We start from the raw sequence: 20,611 nt of genomic DNA, 5'->3' as shown, positions 1-20,611 counted from the left end.
GTACCGGTCCAGAGTCAATGTGGAGGCTATATACAGGGTGTTACGGTACAGAGTCAATGTGGAGGCTATATACAGGGGGTATCGGTACAGAGTCAATGTGGAGGCTACATACAGGGGGTACCGGTACAGAGTCAATGTGGAGGCTATATACAGGGTGTTACGGTACAGAGTCAATGTGGAGGCTATATACAGGGGGTATCGGTACAGAGTCAATGTGGAGGCTACATACAGGGGGTACCGGTCCAGAGTCAATGTGGAGGCTATATACAGGGTGTTACGGTACAGAGTCAATGTGGAGGCTATATACAGGGGGTACCGGTCCAGAGTCAATGTGGAGGCTATATACAGGGGGTACCGGTACAGAGTCAATGTGGAGGCTATATACAGGGGGTACCGGTACAGAGTCAATGTGGAGGCTATATACAGGGGGTACCGGTACAGAGTCAATGTGGAGGCTATATACAGGGGGTACCGGTCCAGAGTCAATGTGGAGGCTATATACAGGGGGTACCGGTACAGAGTCAATGTGGAGGCTATATACAGGGGGTACCGGTACAGAGTCAATGTGGTGGCTATATACAGGGGGTACCGGTACAGAGTCAATGTGGAGGCTATATACAGGGGGTACCGGTACAGAGTCAATGTGGAGGCTATATACAGGGGGTACCGGTACAGAGTCAATGTGGAGGCTATATACAGGGGGTACCGGTACAGAGTCAATGTGGAGGCTATATACAGGGGGTACCGGTACAGAGTCAATGTGGAGGCTATATACTGGGTATTACGGTACAGAGTCAATGTGGAGGCTATATACAGGGGGTACCGGTACAGAGTCAATGTGGAGGCTATATACAGGGGGTACCGGTACAGAGTCAATGTGGAGGCTATATACAGGGGGTACCGGTACAGAGTCAATGTGGAGGCTATATACAGGGGGTACCGGTACAGAGTCAATGTGGAGGCTATATACAGGGGGTACCGGTACAGAGTCAATGTGGAGGCTATATACAGGGGGTACCGGTATAGAGTCAATGTGGAGGCTATATACAGGGGGTACCGGTACAGAGTCAATGTGGAGGCTATATACAGGGTGTTACGGTACAGAGTCAATGTGGAGACTATATACAGGGGGTACCGGTCCAGAGTCAATGTGGAGGCTATATACAGGGTGTTACGGTACAGAGTCAATGTGGAGGCTATATACAGGGGGTACCGGTCCAGAGTCAATGTGGAGACTATATACAGGGGGTACCGGTCCAGAGTCAATGTGGAGGCTATATACAGGGTGTTACGGTACAGAGTCAATGTGGAGGCTATATACAGGGGGTACCGGTCCAGAGTCAATGTGGAGGCTATATACAGGGGGTACCGGTACAGAGTCAATGTGGAGGCTATATACAGGGGGTACCGGTACAGAGTCAATGTGGAGGCTATATACAGGGGGTACCGGTACAGAGTCAATGTGGTGGCTATATACAGGGGGTACCGGTCCAGAGTCAATGTGGAGGCTATATACAGGGGGTACCGGTCCAGAGTCAATGTGGAGGCTATATACAGGGGGTACCGGTCCAGAGTCAATGTGGAGGCTATATACAGGGGGGTACCGGTCCAGAGTCAATGTGGAGACTATATACAGGGGCACCGGTACAGAGTCAATGTGGAGGCTATATACAGGGGGTACCGGTCCAGAGTCAATGTGGAGGCTATATACAGGGGGTACCGGTCCAGAGTCAATGTGGAGGCTATATACAGGGGGTACCGGTCCAGAGTCAATGTGGAGGCTATATACAGGGGGTACCGGTCCAGAGTCAATGTGGAGGCTATATACAGGGGGTACCGGTCCAGAGTCAATGTGGAGGCTATATACAGGGGGTACCGGTCCAGAGTCAATGTGGAGGCTATATACAGGGGGTACCGGTCCAGAGTCAATGTGGAGGCTATATACAGGGGGTACCGGTCCAGAGTCAATGTGGAGGCTATATACAGGGGGTACCGGTCCAGAGTCAATGTGGAGGCGATATACAGGGGGTACCGGTCCAGAGTCAATGTGGAGGCTATATACAGGGGGTATCGGTACAGAGTCAATGTGGAGGCTATATACAGGGTGTACCGGTCCAGAGTCAATGTGGAGGCTATATACAGGGTGTTACGGTACAGAGTCAATGTGGAGGCTATATACAGGGGGTACCGGTACAGAGTCAATGTGGAGGCTATATACAGGGGGTACCGGTCCAGAGTCAATGTGGAGGCTATATACAGGGTGTACCGGTCCAGAGTCAATGTGGAGGCTATATACAGGGTGTTACGGTACAGAGTCAATGTGGAGGCTATATACAGGGGGTATCGGTACAGAGTCAATGTGGAGGCTACATACAGGGGGTACCGGTACAGAGTCAATGTGGAGGCTATATACAGGGTGTTACGGTACAGAGTCAATGTGGAGGCTATATACAGGGGGTACCGGTACAGAGTCAATGTGGAGGCTATATACAGGGTGTTACGGTACAGAGTCAATGTGGAGGCTATATACAGGGTGTTACGGTACAGAGTCAATGTGGAGACTATATACAGGGGGTACCGGTCCAGAGTCAATGTGGAGGCTATATACAGGGTGTTACGGTACAGAGTCAATGTGGAGGCTATATACAGGGGGTATCGGTACAGAGTCAATGTGGAGGCTACATACAGGGGGTACCGGTCCAGAGTCAATGTGGAGGCTATATACAGGGTGTTACGGTACAGAGTCAATGTGGAGGCTATATACAGGGGGTATCGGTACAGAGTCAATGTGGAGGCTACATACAGGGGGTACCGGTCCAGAGTCAATGTGGAGGCTATATACAGGGTGTTACGGTACAGAGTCAATGTGGAGGCTATATACAGGGGGTACCGGTCCAGAGTCAATGTGGAGGCTATATACAGGGGGTACCGGTCCAGAGTCAATGTGGAGGCTATATACAGGGGGTACCGGTACAGAGTCAATGTGGAGGCTATATACAGGGGGTACCGGTACAGAGTCAATGTGGAGGCTATATACAGGGGGTACCGGTCCAGAGTCAATGTGGAGGCTATATACAGGGGGTACCGGTACAGAGTCAATGTGGAGGCTATATACAGGGGGTACCGGTACAGAGTCAATGTGGTGGCTATATACAGGGGGTACCGGTACAGAGTGAATGTGGAGGCTATATACAGGGGGTACCGGTACAGAGTCAATGTGGAGGCTATATACAGGGGGTACCGGTACAGAGTCAATGTGGAGGCTATATACAGGGTGTTACGGTACAGAGTCAATGTGGAGGCTATATACAGGGGGTACCGGTACAAAGTCAATGTGGAGGCTATATACAGGGGGTAACGGTACAGAGTCAATGTGGAGGCTATATACAGGGGGTACCGGTACAGAGTCAATGTGGAGGCTATATACAGGGGGTACCGGTACAGAGTCAATGTGGAGGCTATATACAGGGGGTACCGGTACAGAGTCAATGTGGAGGCTATATACAGGGGGTAACGGTACAGAGTCAATGTGGAGGCTATATACAGGGGGTACCGGTACAGAGTCAATGTGGAGGCTATATACAGGGGGTACCGGTACAGAGTCAATGTGGAGGCTATATACAGGGTGTACCGGTCCAGAGTCAATGTGGAGGCTATATACAGGGTGTTACGGTACAGAGTCAATGTGGAGGCTATATACAGGGGGTACCGGTACAGAGTCAATGTGGAGGCTATATACAGGGGGTACCGGTCCAGAGTCAATGTGGAGGCTATATACAGGGTGTACCGGTCCAGAGTCAATGTGGAGGCTATATACAGGGTGTTACGGTACAGAGTCAATGTGGAGGCTATATACAGGGGGTATCGGTACAGAGTCAATGTGGAGGCTACATACAGGGGGTACCGGTACAGAGTCAATGTGGAGGCTATATACAGGGGGTACCGGTCCAGAGTCAATGTGGAGGCTATATACAGGGGGTACCGGTCCAGAGTCAATGTGGAGGCTATATACAGGGGGTACCGGTCCAGAGTCAATGTGGAGGCTATATACAGGGGGTACCGGTCCAGAGTCAATGTGGAGGCGATATACAGGGGGTACCGGTCCAGAGTCAATGTGGAGGCTATATACAGGAGGTATCGGTACAGAGTCAATGTGGAGGCTATATACAGGGTGTACCGGTCCAGAGTCAATGTGGAGGCTATATACAGGGTGTTACGGTACAGAGTCAATGTGGAGGCTATATACAGGGGGTACCGGTACAGAGTCAATGTGGAGGCTATATACAGGGGGTACCGGTCCAGAGTCAATGTGGAGGCTATATACAGGGTGTACCGGTCCAGAGTCAATGTGGAGGCTATATACAGGGTGTTACGGTACAGAGTCAATGTGGAGGCTATATACAGGGGGTATCGGTACAGAGTCAATGTGGAGGCTACATACAGGGGGTACCGGTACAGAGTCAATGTGGAGGCTATATACAGGGTGTTACGGTACAGAGTCAATGTGGAGGCTATATACAGGGGGTACCGGTACAGAGTCAATGTGGAGGCTATATACAGGGTGTTACGGTACAGAGTCAATGTGGAGGCTATATACAGGGTGTTACGGTACAGAGTCAATGTGGAGACTATATACAGGGGGTACCGGTCCAGAGTCAATGTGGAGGCTATATACAGGGTGTTACGGTACAGAGTCAATGTGGAGGCTATATACAGGGGGTATCGGTACAGAGTCAATGTGGAGGCTACATACAGGGGGTACCGGTCCAGAGTCAATGTGGAGGCTATATACAGGGTGTTACGGTACAGAGTCAATGTGGAGGCTATATACAGGGGGTATCGGTACAGAGTCAATGTGGAGGCTACATACAGGGGGTACCGGTCCAGAGTCAATGTGGAGGCTATATACAGGGTGTTACGGTACAGAGTCAATGTGGAGGCTATATACAGGGGGTACCGGTCCAGAGTCAATGTGGAGGCTATATACAGGGGGTACCGGTACAGAGTCAATGTGGAGGCTATATACAGGGGGTACCGGTACAGAGTCAATGTGGAGGCTATATACAGGGGGTACCGGTACAGAGTCAATGTGGAGGCTATATACAGGGGGTACCGGTCCAGAGTCAATGTGGAGGCTATATACAGGGGGTACCGGTACAGAGTCAATGTGGAGGCTATATACAGGGGGTACCGGTACAGAGTCAATGTGGTGGCTATATACAGGGGGTACCGGTACAGAGTGAATGTGGAGGCTATATACAGGGGGTACCGGTACAGAGTCAATGTGGAGGCTATATACAGGGGGTACCGGTACAGAGTCAATGTGGAGGCTATATACAGGGTGTTACGGTACAGAGTCAATGTGGAGGCTATATACAGGGGGGTACCGGTACAGAGTCAATGTGGAGGCTATATACAGGGGGTACCGGTACAGAGTCAATGTGGAGACTATATACAGGGGGTACCGGTACAGAGTCAATGTGGAGGTTATATACAGGGTGTTACGGTACAGAGTCAATGTGGAGGCTATATACAGGGGGTACCGGTACAAAGTCAATGTGGAGGCTATATACAGGGGGTAACGGTACAGAGTCAATGTGGAGGCTATATACAGGGGGTACCGGTACAGAGTCAATGTGGAGGCTATATACAGGGGGTACCGGTACAGAGTCAATGTGGAGGCTATATACAGGGGGTACCGGTACAGAGTCAATGTGGAGGCTATATACAGGGGGTAACGGTACAGAGTCAATGTGGAGGCTATATACAGGGGGTACCGGTACAGAGTCAATGTGGAGGCTATATACAGGGGGTACCGGTACAGAGTCAATGTGGAGGCTATATACAGGGGGTACCGGTACAGAGTCAACGTGGAGACTATATACAGGGGGTACCGGTACAGAGTCAACGTGGAGGCTATATACAGGGGGTACCGGTACAGAGTCAACGTGGAGGCTATATACAGGGGGTACCGGTACAGAGTCAACGTGGAGGCTATATACAGGGGGTACCGGTACAGAGTCAATGTGGAGGCTATATACAGGGGGTACCGGTACCGAGTCAGTGTGCGGGGGTACAGGTTAGTTGAGGTAATCTGTACATGTAGGGTGGGGGTGAAGTTACTATGCCTAGATAATAAACAGCGAGTAGCAGAAGTGTACAAAAAGGGAGGAATCATGGGAATATTCTGAATTCAAAATATTGTGGAAGAATGAGAATGAGCCAAGTTCTCTCACAGCCTGTTCCTTACCTTCAGAAGGAGCTGTTTCTCTGTGCTTTCTGCCCGTGATGTGTTCTTAGCCTGGTCCAGCTCATCATGCATCTCTGACAGCTGCAGCTGAAGGTCCTTCATCTCTGTACGGCCATGATCTCTCTCTGCCTTCACCTGGACTAGCCTGAGGAACATACACCTTTTGTCTTGAGAAAAAAGGTCACTAGGCTGAATCATGGACTCAAATATACAGACCACCTCACATTCTGACCTGCACTAGTAACATAAGCCAGAGAAACCAGAGAGAATCAGACCAGAGAAATCAGAAATTGTTCTTCAAGTGGTAATTTCACAATTCACAACGACAGGTTCAGAGATCCTCTCAAATCTCCACATAAGGTCTTGCCGGGGTCCATTTAGGATCGGGCCTTACTCGTCTATGACAACTTCAAGCTCCGCCTCCATCCCAGCCAGCCTATCCCGTAGCGTGGAGAGTTCCTCCTGTCTCCTGTCCAGTTCCTCCTGAACAGTCTTCATGTCCGTCTGGGCCCTCTCACATGCCTCCGCTATGGTTCTACCATTCTACAGGACACACAGAGTCCCCAGTGTTATCATTTAGCCATGAAGGATTTACACAGTATGATGCCAATTACAAGTTTTATGTCCTGGGTCCCTGTGTAGCTCAGTTGGTAGAGCATGGTGTTTGCAACGCCAGGGCTGTGGGTTCGATTCCCACGGGGGACCAGTACGGGAAACAAAATGTATGAAATGTATGCATTCACTACTGTAAGTTGCTCTGGATAAGAGCGTCTGCTAAATGACTAAAATGTAAAAATGTTATGTCGGTTATGTTCATTAGCCACCAAAATGGAAGAAAATAGTTTGAAACACTCACTCATATAACCAAAATGAGTCGATTCTTATATTGTCCGTTGAGTGCCCTAATGAAAACCACCACAGTGGAACTACTTTACCTTGGTCTTATGCTCCAACTGTGTCTTCAGCTTTGACACCTCTCTCTCCAGTTCTGCTCCTTTCTGCTGTAGCTCCATGGCCTCTGCAGCATAATCCTGCAGGGTTGGGACACAGACACACACACAGACACACAGACAGACACACACACACACACACACACACACACCCACCCACCCACCCACCCAATAACATTCACTCATTAGAAACCCTTCAGTTTTACATGGGCTACTTTAACAACGTGTGTTTCGGGGTGGATAGACCTGACCAGCCGAGCCATGTCATCCCGAAACGAGCCTCACCGTGATCTCCTCCACGTTCTCTGCAGTCTTCCACTTCAGTTCGTTGATTCTGTCAAACACCAGGTTCACCTTCTTCTGAGTGGTGGAGGATAAATCAGTGGTCCTGAGGGAATAACGACAACCAATCACACTGAGTTCACCAGCATATAACTACCGTACAGAACAACATACCAGTCATATAGATACCATACAACATACCAGTCATATAGATACCATACAACATACCAGTCATATAGATACCATACAGAACAACATACCAGTCATATAGATACCATACAACATACCAGTCATATAGATACCATACAGAACAACAGACCAGTCATATAGATACCATACAACATACCAGTCATATAGATACCATACAACATACCAGTCATATAGATACCATACAACAGACCAGTCATATAGATACCATACAACACAACAGACCAGTCATATAGATACCATACAACACAACAGACCAGTCATATAGATACCATACAACACAACAGACCAGTCATATAGATACCGTACAACACAACAGACCAGTCATATAGATACCGTACAACACAACAGACCAGTCATATAGATACCGTACAGAACAACATACCAGTCATATAGATACCGTACAGAACAACATACCAGTCATATAGATACCATACAACATACCAGTCATAGATACCATACAACATACCAGTCATATAGATACAGAACAACATACCAGTCATATAGATACAGAACAACAGACCAGTCATATAGATACCATACAACACAACAGACCAGTCATATAGATACCATACAACACAACAGACCAGTCATATAGATACCATACAACACAACAGACCAGTCATATAGATACCATACAACACAACAGACCAGTCATATAGATACCATACAACACAACAGACCAGTCATATAGATACCATACAACACAACAGACCAGTCATATAGATACCATACAACATACCAGTCATATAGATACCATACAGAACAACAGACCAGTCATATAGATACCATACAACATACCAGTCATATAGATACCATACAACATACCAGTCATATAGATACCATACAACAGACCAGTCATATAGATACCATACAACACAACAGACCAGTCATATAGATACCATACAACACAACAGACCAGTCATATAGATACCATACAACACAACAGACCAGTCATATAGATACCGTACAACACAACAGACCAGTCATATAGATACCGTACAACACAACAGACCAGTCATATAGATACCGTACAGAACAACATACCAGTCATATAGATACCGTACAGAACAACATACCAGTCATATAGATACCATACAACATACCAGTCATAGATACCATACAACATACCAGTCATATAGATACAGAACAACATACCAGTCATATAGATACAGAACAACAGACCAGTCATATAGATACCATACAACACAACAGACCAGTCATATAGATACCATACAACACAACAGACCAGTCATATAGATACCATACAACACAACAGACCAGTCATATAGATACCATACAACACAACAGACCAGTCATATAGATACCATACAACACAACAGACCAGTCATATAGATACCATACAACACAACAGACCAGTCATATAGATACCATACAACACAACAGACCAGTCATATAGATACCGCACAGATCAACATACCAGTCATATAGATACCGTACAGAACAACATACCAGTCATATAGATACCGTACAGAACAACATACCAGTCATATAGATACCGTACAGAACAACATACCAGTCATATAGATACCGTACAGAACAACATACCAGTCATATAGATACCATACAACATACCAGTCATATAGATACCGTACAGAACAACATACCAGTCATATAGATACCGTACAGAACAACATACCAGTCATATAGATACCGTACAGAACAACATACCAGTCATATAGATACCGTACAGAACAACATACCAGTCATATAGATACCGTACAGAACAACATACCAGTCATATAGATACCGTACAGAACAACATACCAGTCATATAGATACCGTACAGAACAACATACCAGTCATATAGATACCGTACAGAACAACATACCAGTCATATAGATACCGTACAGAACAACATACCAGTCATATAGATTACCGTACAGAACAACATACCAGTCATATAGATACCGTACAGAACAACATACCAGTCATATAGATACCGTACAGAACAACATACCAGTCATATAGATACCGTACAGAACAACATACCAGTCATATAGATACCGTACAGAACAACATACCAGTCATATAGATACCGTACAGAACAACATACCAGTCATATAGATACCATACAACATACCAGTCATATAGATACCATACAGAACAACATACCAGTCATATAGATACCATACAGAACAACATACCAGTCATATAGATACCATACAGAACAACATACCAGTCATATAGATACAGAACAACATACCAGTCATATAGATACAGAACAACATACCAGTCATATAGATACCATACAACATACCAGTCATATAGATACCATACAACATACCAGTCATATAGATACCGTACAGAACAACATACCAGTCATATAGATACCGTACAGAACAACATACCAGTCATATAGATACCGTACAGAACAACATACCAGTCATATAGATACCGTACAGAACAACATACCAGTCATATAGATACCGTACAGAACAACATACCAGTCATATAGATACCGTACAGAACAACATACCAGTCATATAGATACCGTACAGAACAACATACCAGTCATATAGATACCGTACAGAACAACATACCAGTCATATAGATACCATACAACATACCAGTCATATAGATACCATACAACATACCAGTCATATAGATACCATACAACATACCAGTCATATAGATACCATACAACATACCAGTCATATAGATACCATACAACATACCAGTCATATAGATACCATACAACATACCAGTCATATAGATACCATACAACATACCAGTCATATAGATACCATACAACAGACCAGTCATATAGATACCATACAACAGACCAGTCATATAGATACCATACAACACAACAGACCAGTCATATAGATACCATACAACACAACAGACCAGTCATATAGATACCATACAACACAACAGACCAGTCATATAGATACCATACAACACAACAGACCAGTCATATAGATACCATACAACACAACAGACCAGTCATATAGATACCATACAACACAACAGACCAGTCATATAGATACCATACAACACAACAGACCAGTCATATAGATACCATACAACACAACAGACCAGTCATATAGATACCATACAACACAACAGACCAGTCATATAGATACCATACAACACAACAGACCAGTCATATAGATACCATACAACACAACAGACCAGTCATATAGATACCATACAACACAACAGACCAGTCATATAGATACCATACAACACAACAGACCAGTCATATAGATACCATACAACACAACAGACCAGTCATATAGATACCATACAACACAACAGACCAGTCATATAGATACCATACAACATACCAGTCATATAGATACCATACAACATACCAGTCATATAACTACCATACAACATACCAGTCATATAACTACCATACAACATACCAGTCATATAACTACCATACAACATACCAGTCATATAGATACCATACAACATACCAGTCATATAGATACCATACAACATACCAGTCATATAGATACCATACAACATACCAGTCATATAGATACCATACAACATACCAGTCATATAGATAGTGTACAACATACCAGTCATATAGATAGTGTACAACATACCAGTCATATAGATACCGTACAACATACCAGTCATATAGATACCGTACAACATACCAGTCATATAGATACCGTACAACATACCAGTCATATAGATACCATACAACATATCAGTCATATAGATACTGTGTGGAAGATAATGAAGGCTATAATTGATTTTGCTTGTGCTACACAACCCAGTGCCTAACAGAGCCTCAATTTCCTGGCTTCCTCATATTCTTTCAAGACTAGATCTGTCTGATGTTTTATCTGCTAACGTTTCAGCGTGTTATATCAAATCGTTTTTATGGGGGGGGGTTGTGTCTTCAAAGTATTCAACATTTCTGCCAGTTTGTATTACTATTACTGGTGAGGAGATAAAAGCGATATTCTGCTTTTAGCACTGTGTTCATCATACTCTGCATTGCTGGAGTGTGTGTGTGAGTGAGTGAGTGAGTGAGTGAGTGAGTGAGTGAGTGAGTGAGTGAGTGAGTGAGTGAGTGAGTGAGTGAGAGAGAGAGATCTCGTTCACATTCTCTCCGTCATTAAAGGTAAAATCCGAGAAATGTGTTATAGTCACTTGGGATCAGAATAGAAGTCATTCAAATGTGAACTGAAAATTCTAATTTTTCCTAATCGGAATGGGATCAGAATCGATGCCGACCCTCAAGTCTCGCTGGCATCTTGCCAAGAGGTCGTGTCAACAACTCAAAAAGGCTAAACGAGTAGAGAACCATGGAAACTAATCGTGGATGAGCTATTCCAAGTGTAATTTACCCATCGTTGAGGTAAGTGAACAGTATCTGTTTAGTGGTGTCTTCATTTGGTCGTTGTGGTTCAGTTGAGACCTGCTGCAGACCCCTCTGACCTTTCAAAAGATCTGGAGTGATGACCTGGTAACACAACACAATATCAAGGTGTATCCACACAGACGGGCAGCGTTTCATGTTACAGCTATTTAAAAAAAATGCCTATTCCAGTTACAATGTATTTCTCTGGCCTGAACTACAGTACAATATATTCTGTAACAAACAAAATACTAACGAGAACTGAAATTAGTATTTTCAAAACACTTTTCTATAAAAAAATAAAATAAATGTATAGCAGGTCACAGTTTTGTGGCCTCCTATCACCCCAAATCTGCTGCATTGGTAGCAGATGTCTGTTGGCACTATGGTGTATTAAGAACCTCTGCTAAATTACCAAAATGTAAAAATGAACACTTGCAAAGCACACTGGTCATTATTCCAATGAACTCTGCCTCCGAAACAAGACCAAATTGGATTACAATACAAAATTGTTTAGGGGCGGAGCTCATTCGAATAATACCTAGTGTGGTTTTGCGAGGGTTAATTTTTACATTTACATTTTGGTTGAGGGTTTAATTAAAAGGAACAAAAATACATAAACCTGCAGACACTAGGCCCTCCATGGAATGAGTTTGACACCCCTCTTGTAAAACCACACATTTCACTGCACCTATCCGGTGTACGTGACAATACAACATATATATTTTCTACTATAATATACACCTACTACTTTAATAATACTATAATATACACCTACTACTGCAGTAGTACTATAATATACACCTACTACTGCAGTAGTACTATAATATACACCTACTACTGCAGTAGTACTATAATATACACCTACTACTGCAGTAGTACTATAATATACACCTACTACTGCAGTAGTACTATAATACACCTACTACTGCAGTAGTACTATAATATACACCTACTACTTTAATAATACTATAATATACACCTACTACTGTAGTAGTACTATAATATACACCTACTACTGTAGTACTATAATATACAACTACTACTGTAGTACTATATTATAAAATGTGCAACTTCACTTTTATGCTGATGATTCTGTTATTTATTGTTGTACCTCGTCTCTCACAAAAGCTTTCCAAAACTTGCAAACTGCGTTTTATACTGTTAAACATACCTTGTGTCAATTGAAGCTTAACCTCAATACTGACAAAACTAAACTAATGGTGTTTTCTAAAGCAAGAAATAGACCTCTGAACCTTTCACCTATTACTACCTGTCAGGGCAATGAGATTGAGGTTGTAACCTCATAAATATCTTGGAATTTTAATTGATGACAGCCCCTCTTTTAAATTGCATATTCAACAACTTACAAAAAAATGTAAGCTGAAGTTGGGATTTTATTTTAGGAATAAGGCCTGTTTTTCTTTTGAAGCCAGGAGGCTAGTATCAGCTACATTTATGCCTTTACTAGACTATGGGGATATTTTATATATGAATGCTTCCGCTCAGTGTTTGAGATCAATTGACACCCTTCACCATGGCACTCTGAGATTTATTTTAAACTGCAAAACCCTTACGCACCACTGCACTTTGTATACCAGGGTTGGCTGGCCTTCTCTAGTCACTCGTAGGCTCAGTCACTGGTATACTTTTATTTACAAAGACATTTTGGGTTTACTACCATTTTATTTGGGCATTTTTATTGTTCAGAAATGTGGTGGGTACTCTCTTCGTTCGCTGGACTTTATCCTGCTAACTGTTCCAAATGTCCGAACTGAATTTGGTAAAAGGGCTTTTATGTACTCTGCGCCATCGGCTTGGAACGCCTTACAAAATACTTTTAAACTGGAAGAACTTGTCCTGATTGGTGTTTTTTAAATCACTGATGAAGGATTTTGAGGCCGATTCCCTGACCTGTCAATGTTTTTAATTTGCTGTTTTATGATTTTGTTATACTCTTGTGAATTCTATGGTTTTTACTAGATTACTTGTAGTTTTTCCATGTTGTCTGTCTGTAATTTTTGTAATGACTTGGCGCTGCCTATCTTGGCCAGGACGCTCTTGAAAAAGAGATTTCAAATCTCAAAATGAGCCCTTTCTGGTTATATAAAGGTTAAATAAAAATAAATAAAATAAAACTATTAAAACCTTTTTACCCGAGTTTCTCGCTTTGCCTCCTCCTCTGTGTGGTTGAGAGATGTGGATCTGCTCAGGGAGGTCTTCTCCACCCTGTACCGTACCTTCACCGCTTTAGGTGAAACAACGCCAGGCCCCTCCTCTTTCTCACACTGGAGCTTATTAAACATCAGAGTGGAGGGTCCGTTGGCCCCTCTCCCCTGGTCCCTCTGACGGCCGAGGCAGCGCTGGAGGGGTCCGTTGGCCCCTCTCCCCTTAGGTGATCCGGGAGCACTGCTGGCTCCCCCTGGAGTTTCTCCCCTGGTCCCTCTGACGGCCGAGGCAGGGCTGGAGGGGTCCGATGGGTCCGAGTTTCGCTGTCGCCTGCTGTCAACGCTGCGTGACCTCCTCCGGTCATCAGGGGCTATCCTCCCTCTCCTAGGTCCAACTCGGCCCATCTGCTGGGAGCTGTCGAACTGGTTGATAAGGCTACCTATGGAAGAGATGGGTTCTGTGTCTACTGAGTTTGGGGACCTCCTGGGGACGTTGGTAACCTCGCTTGGGGGACTTAGTAAGGTGGTAAAAGAATGGTGGTGGGGACCTGGGGCTGGGACAGGGCCTGGGGTCTGGGTGGGAGCTGGGACAGGGCCTGGGGTCTGGGCGGGAGCTGGGACAGGGCCTGGGGTCTGGGTGGGGGGTGGGACAGGGCCTGGGGTCTGGGTGGGGGGTGGGACAGGGGCAGGGCCTGGGGTCTGGACGGGAGCTGGGACAGGGCCTGGGGTCTGGGTGGGGGCTGGGACAGGGCCTGGGGTCTGGGCGGGGGCTGGGACAGGGCCTGGGGTCTGGGCGGGGGCTGGGACAGGGCCTGGGGTCTGGGTGGGAGCTCTCTCTATACCCTCAGCAGGCAGAGGGATCCTGGCTGGTCCTGGTCTAGACCCTGCTCCCTGGGTCAGGGCGGCCCCTGCCCCACTCTGGAGACCTCTGGTGAGATGTCCCGGCCTAGGTACAGAGGTTGTCTGAGTGGGGGGAACAGAGAGTCTTCGGGTGGGGGAGAGGCGGGGGCTGAGTGGGCTAAGGCTGTTCCAGTCTGGGTTGTAGGGTTTCAGCAGCTCTGGGTGTCTCTGGAAGTTCAACACCGCATTAGATGCCGGCATGGTCCTCTGTAACTGCTGTAACTGTGACTCCTGGAAGTCGAACATGGACACGGTGGACGCCAGCGTCCTCTGTGACTCCCTACCTTCAGTCAGAGAACCTCCACGAGCATAGTCCCCCTGGTGGTTGGGAATACTTCGCTCCATATAGGGACTTCCTAGTGGAGATCGTTCCACATAGGGACTTCCTAGTGGAGATCGTTCCACATAGGGACTTCCTAGTGGAGATCGTTCCACATAGGGACTTCCTAGTGGAGATCGTTCCACATAGGGACTTCCTAGTGGAGATCGTTCCATATAGGGACTTCCTAGTGGAGATCGTTCCATATAGGGACTTCCTAGTGGAGATCGTTCCACATAGGGACTTCCTAGTGGAGATCGTTCCACATAGGGACTTCCTAGTGGAGATCGTTCCACATAGGGACTTCCTAGTGGAGATCGTTCCACATAGGGACTTCCTAGTGGAGATCGCCTATCATTCACCATGGAGGTGTAATCAGACTGGCTGTGGGCATTGACAGACTCTTCCTGGTGGTCCCAGTTCCTACTGTAGCTCTCCAGGCCACCAGATGGCAGAGCTGCTCTACTATCCCCGTTGTTCAATACAACGTAAGGATGACCCTCAATCCCCTGGACTTGTATCCTCACTCCAAACCTGCTGCTGCTGCTGTCGCCCTGAGGGCCGCCTCTGGGACCAGGTCCAGGCTGCTGCATGTTGTAGCCCTGTTGTATTCTACTGAAGTCTGGAGAAGAGCCACTCACTCTGTTTCTGTGGAGACAACGTTAAGACAACGTTGTGTGTTTGCTGGGTCCACACTAGTCCTGAATGAACAGAGGACTTCCCTCTGAACTGAAGAGATTCACGGCTGTAAAGAAGCAAATACAAAACACGTTGGAGGCTGATTATTGGTTGACTAAACATTACCCCGGCTCCTCTTAACCTATAGGCTCCAATAACAACAGTTTACCCCATGGAAAAATACATCACTTTCTATGTAATCAGGCGACTGTTTACAAAACAGAGAAGAAGTCATGTGGCCCAACTAAAAACAATGACATCCCAAGAGCCTCTGGTGTCACTCCCAACAGCTGCACCAACCAGCAAGCCACAGACAGAGAGAGAGAGAGACACCACCATCAACAGCACAATGAAATAGAAAACAGTTTATTCAGTGTGCTAACAGTGTAACTATTGTTTACAGGACACGACTGCTGCATGATGACTACCACTGGCCGTGGTCGCTCCAACCAGGTTGTCGTCATATACACACACACTTTTCATCTACAGTTGATGATGTGATGAGATGGCACTTGAGGGAAAATCAGTTGTGGACAGAAACAAAGACACACACACACACACACACACACACACACAAACACGTTTGTTTTAGAACAATGTATATTGTTGTTGAAATAATCAACATGTAAAAGCTCAGTATTGAAATATACAGCAGGTAACTGTTACCGTATTCCAGTAGTTCCATCTCTTTTACCTGCTGTAAAACACTACCAAACTGTTACCGTATTCCAGTAGTTCCATCTCTTTGGTAGTGTTTTACAGCAGGTAAAACTGTTACCGTATTCCAGTAGTTCCATCTCTTTGGTAGTGTTTTACAGCAGGTAAAACTGTTACCGTATTCCAGTAGTTCCATCTCTTTTACCTGCTGTAAAACACTACCAAAGAGATGAAACTACTGGAATACGGTAACAAAGTTACTTGCTGTAAAACACTTCCAAAGAGATGGAACTACTGGAATACGGTAACAAAGTTACCTGCTGTAAAACACTACCAAAGAGATGGAACTACTGGAATACGGTAACAGTTTTACCTGCTGTAAAACACTACCAAAGAGATGAAACTACTGGAATACGGTAACAAAGTTACTTGCTGTAAAACACTACCAAAGAGATGGAACTACTGGAATACGGTAACAGTTTTACCTGCTGTAAAACACTACCAAACTGTTATCGTATTCCAGTAGTTCCATCTCTTTGGTAGTGTTTTACAGCAGGTAACTTTGTTACCGTATTCCAGTAGTTCCATCTCTTTGGAAGTGTTTTACAGCAAGTAACTTTGTTACCGTATTCCAGTAGTTTCATCTCTTTGGTAATGTTTTCACATACTGTATGCGGTCCATTTTCTAAACTCCAAACTGTTAAGACGTGTAAACACAGCCAGTCTTACATTGAAAAACCTTTCATTGAGCATTCATTTTGTTTGTAGAAATCTTTCACCACACAATCATTGCCTTAAAAATAAAAAAATAGTTTACTGTGAAATATAATGAGTACATTGGTTTAAAAATCACAAAAAACAAAATGATATCCTCTCTTTAGTTATTTTAACTATCAGCAAAAACTTTAAGATACATGTTTTAAAAATTGCCCTTTGAATGTAGTATGCTGTAGTACTGTAAATTACAGTATATTACACAATACACTTGCACTGCCCATTAAAATTGCCTGAACATAAAATGTTCAAAAGGTATGATCATTGAAGACATATTTTACAATGTATTTAAATTAAAGAAACAATGTTTAGCGGGCACTAGTTTGGCTCAAGCCAGTCTGGAGCATTTGGCCACAGGCTCTTATCAACATCGCAGTAAATATCCTCATTGTTCATGCAGCTGAGGAAAACCCTATTTTTTTAGCATAGCGAATCCAAGCCTGATATAGGTCTCAATTGAAATCAATGCATGTCTTATCCATGGCCTGAAGTACTGTGGTACATTCATGGGGATGGCAATCTTTGACCTGTATTATATTACAGTATTGTAGTGGTCTTGTGTGGCTCAGTTCCTAAGAGCATGGCACAAGCTGTTGTGTGTTCGATTCTCACTGGGGTCACACACATTTTGATGTGTGAACTGTTGTCACGGTAGATAAAATTGTCTGCTACGTAAAATTGCGGTATTACAGACTCTTCCCCACGAGTAGGTTTACCAAACGTTTAAGTGATCATCAATTAAGAGCAGTCGGATTATTAAGTAATAGTAAAAATGTCTCTTAACAAAAGAGAAGAGAATCACATCAAAAGTAACGTGAGCTTTGCATTGTGAAAGGCGAGTACTTTATATGTATGAAAGGCGAGTACTTTATATGTATGAAAGGCGAGTACTTTATATGTATGAAAGGCGAGTACTTTATATGTATGAAAGGCGAGTATATATGTATGAAAGGCGAGTACTTTATATGAACATGTATTGCATTGTGAAGCATGTACAGTATTTCTAGATAAAACACTGATTACATTTGATGAAAAAGTGCTTCGTTTTTAAAACAACTTCCTTTGTGATCATCGATTTTGAGTTTTGCACAAAAGAGCTGTGAAAATGTACTACATGCTTGTGAAAATGGCACCAAAGCATAAAAAAAACTCTACTTGTAACAGTATAAAAAAATAGGACAAAACGTTTTTAACTTAACCAATACCAAAAGACTCTCTCCTTCACAAGCACTTTATCAGACTCTGTACGATTGTAATTAAAGACAAAGGATACATACGTGAGTAAATTTCACCAGCTGATAAGGAAACACCACCTTTACTAGCGGATCAATCGATGTTCTTGAACGATAAAATAGTTTACGAGGCCAAAAACTAGACTCACATCATAAAGCACGTAACTGTTCAATTGGTTCAAGTAAGAGCTAGCTAGACAGTTTAGAAAAGTGTTCCTGTGCGTAAATCCGTGTAAAGGACTTACCTAAATTCGCGTCGTTGTGTTAGTAGCGCAACATGCGCTGTCTGAAGTGACAGCGTGTTGTGGGAGTCGCTGTTAAGGGAACCTCGGGATTCTCCCTCCTTATTCCACATACTGTCTCTGTTCAGAAGTATGTCTCCGTGTTCCCTCTAGCGGATCTGTCTTTAGCTATTCAGCAAATTGCAGCTTGTACAATTTAATGGTTTTTGATATCATAATTTATTTCAGAAATTCTGACATAGATAAAAGATATAGTATATTTAATTCACCTGCTTATAATACTAGGTACTTTTCATATCCCACAAATGCAAATGGTCTAATTCAAAACCGAACTTTTTTCCACTTTATAAATGAATTTAAACAATATGGTACTACTTTAACTAAAATGGAAAAACAAAAAAGGCAATTCAAACTTGTTGTATTATTAATGAATATGATTGGTTTGTTTAGGATTCCTGGCAATGTAAATAGTTTGTATGTATGCTTGTTTGCATGTTTGTTGATATTTGTTAATAAAATATATATTTTTTAAATAAAATAAAATATTCAGCAAATTGCGCAGGTGTTCATCTTCATCACCATCATCATCATCATCATTAACACCTCGAATAATACATACTATAGGGGCTGAGTCACTGGCTTACTGGTGTTCTTCCATGCCGTCCCTGGGAGGGGTGCGTCACTTGAGTGGGTTGAGTCACTGACGTGGTCTTCCTGTCCGGGGTTTTCATCGGATGGGGCCACAGTGTCTCCTGACCCCTCCTGTCTCAGCCTCCAGTATTTATGCTGCAGTAGTTTATGTGTCGGGGGGCTAGGGTCAGTCTGTCACTTCTGGAGTATTTCTCTTGTCTTTTCTGGTGTCCTGTGTGAATTTAAATATGCTCTCTCTAATTCTCTCTTTCTCTCTTTCTTTCTTTCTTTCTCCCTCTCGGAGGACCTGAGCCCTAGGACCATGCCTCAGGACTACCTGGCATGATGATTCCTTGCTGTCCCCAGTTCACCTGGCCGTGCTGCTGCTCCAGTTCCAACTGTTCTGCCTGCTGCTATGGAACCCTGACCTGTTCACTGGACGTGCTACCTGTCCCAGACCTGCTGTCCCAGACCTGCTGGAACCCTGACCTGTTCACCGGACGTGCTACCTGTCCCAGACCTGCTGTTTTCAACTCTCTAGAGACAGTAGGAGCGGTAGAGATACTCCCAAAGATCGGCTATGAAAAAGCCAACTGACACTTACTCTTGTGTTACTGACTTGTTGCACCCTTGACAACTACTATGATTATTATTATTTGACCATGCTGGTCATTTATCAACATTTGAACATCTAGGCCATGTTCTGTTATAATCTCCACCCGGCACAGCCAGAAGAGGACTGGCCACCCCTCATAGCCTGGTTCCTCTCTAGGTTTCTTCCTAGGTTTTGGCCTTTCTAGGGAGTTTTTCCTAGCCACCGTGCTTCTACACCTGCATTGCTTGCTGTTTGGGGTTTTAGGCTGGGTTTCTGTACAGCACTTTGAGATATCAGCTGATGTAAGAAGGGCTATATAAATCAATTTGATTTGATTTGATCTTGTCTGATACCTTTTTAAGGGAGAAATAAGAAATAC

General features: G+C 44.2%; 1 protein-coding gene across 1 annotated transcript in view; it reads right to left on the bottom strand.

Moving 5' to 3' along the window:
* LOC115196647 (cingulin-like protein 1) overlaps positions 1 to 19,284 on the bottom strand; it is a 40,557-nt gene extending 21,273 nt beyond the window's left edge. The window contains exons 1-7 of the mRNA XM_029757492.1: positions 18,811 to 19,284; positions 14,194 to 16,169; positions 12,027 to 12,142; positions 7,486 to 7,588; positions 7,186 to 7,281; positions 6,645 to 6,793; positions 6,251 to 6,395 (exon numbers count right to left, since the gene is read on the bottom strand). Coding sequence (XP_029613352.1) covers positions 6,251 to 6,395; positions 6,645 to 6,793; positions 7,186 to 7,281; positions 7,486 to 7,588; positions 12,027 to 12,142; positions 14,194 to 16,017 — 2,433 coding nt within the window. The 5' untranslated portion in view covers positions 16,018 to 16,169; positions 18,811 to 19,284. The remainder of the gene's footprint in view (positions 1 to 6,250; positions 6,396 to 6,644; positions 6,794 to 7,185; positions 7,282 to 7,485; positions 7,589 to 12,026; positions 12,143 to 14,193; positions 16,170 to 18,810) is intronic.
* Between the last annotated feature and the right edge of the window lie 1,327 nt (positions 19,285 to 20,611).

The sequence above is a fragment of the Salmo trutta genome, chromosome 7 (genome assembly GCF_901001165.1).
Source record: "Salmo trutta chromosome 7, fSalTru1.1, whole genome shotgun sequence".
Lineage (NCBI taxonomy): Eukaryota > Metazoa > Chordata > Actinopteri > Salmoniformes > Salmonidae > Salmo > Salmo trutta.
Note: the sequence above shows the minus strand (reverse complement) of the source record. Positions and strands in the feature narration are given on the sequence as shown.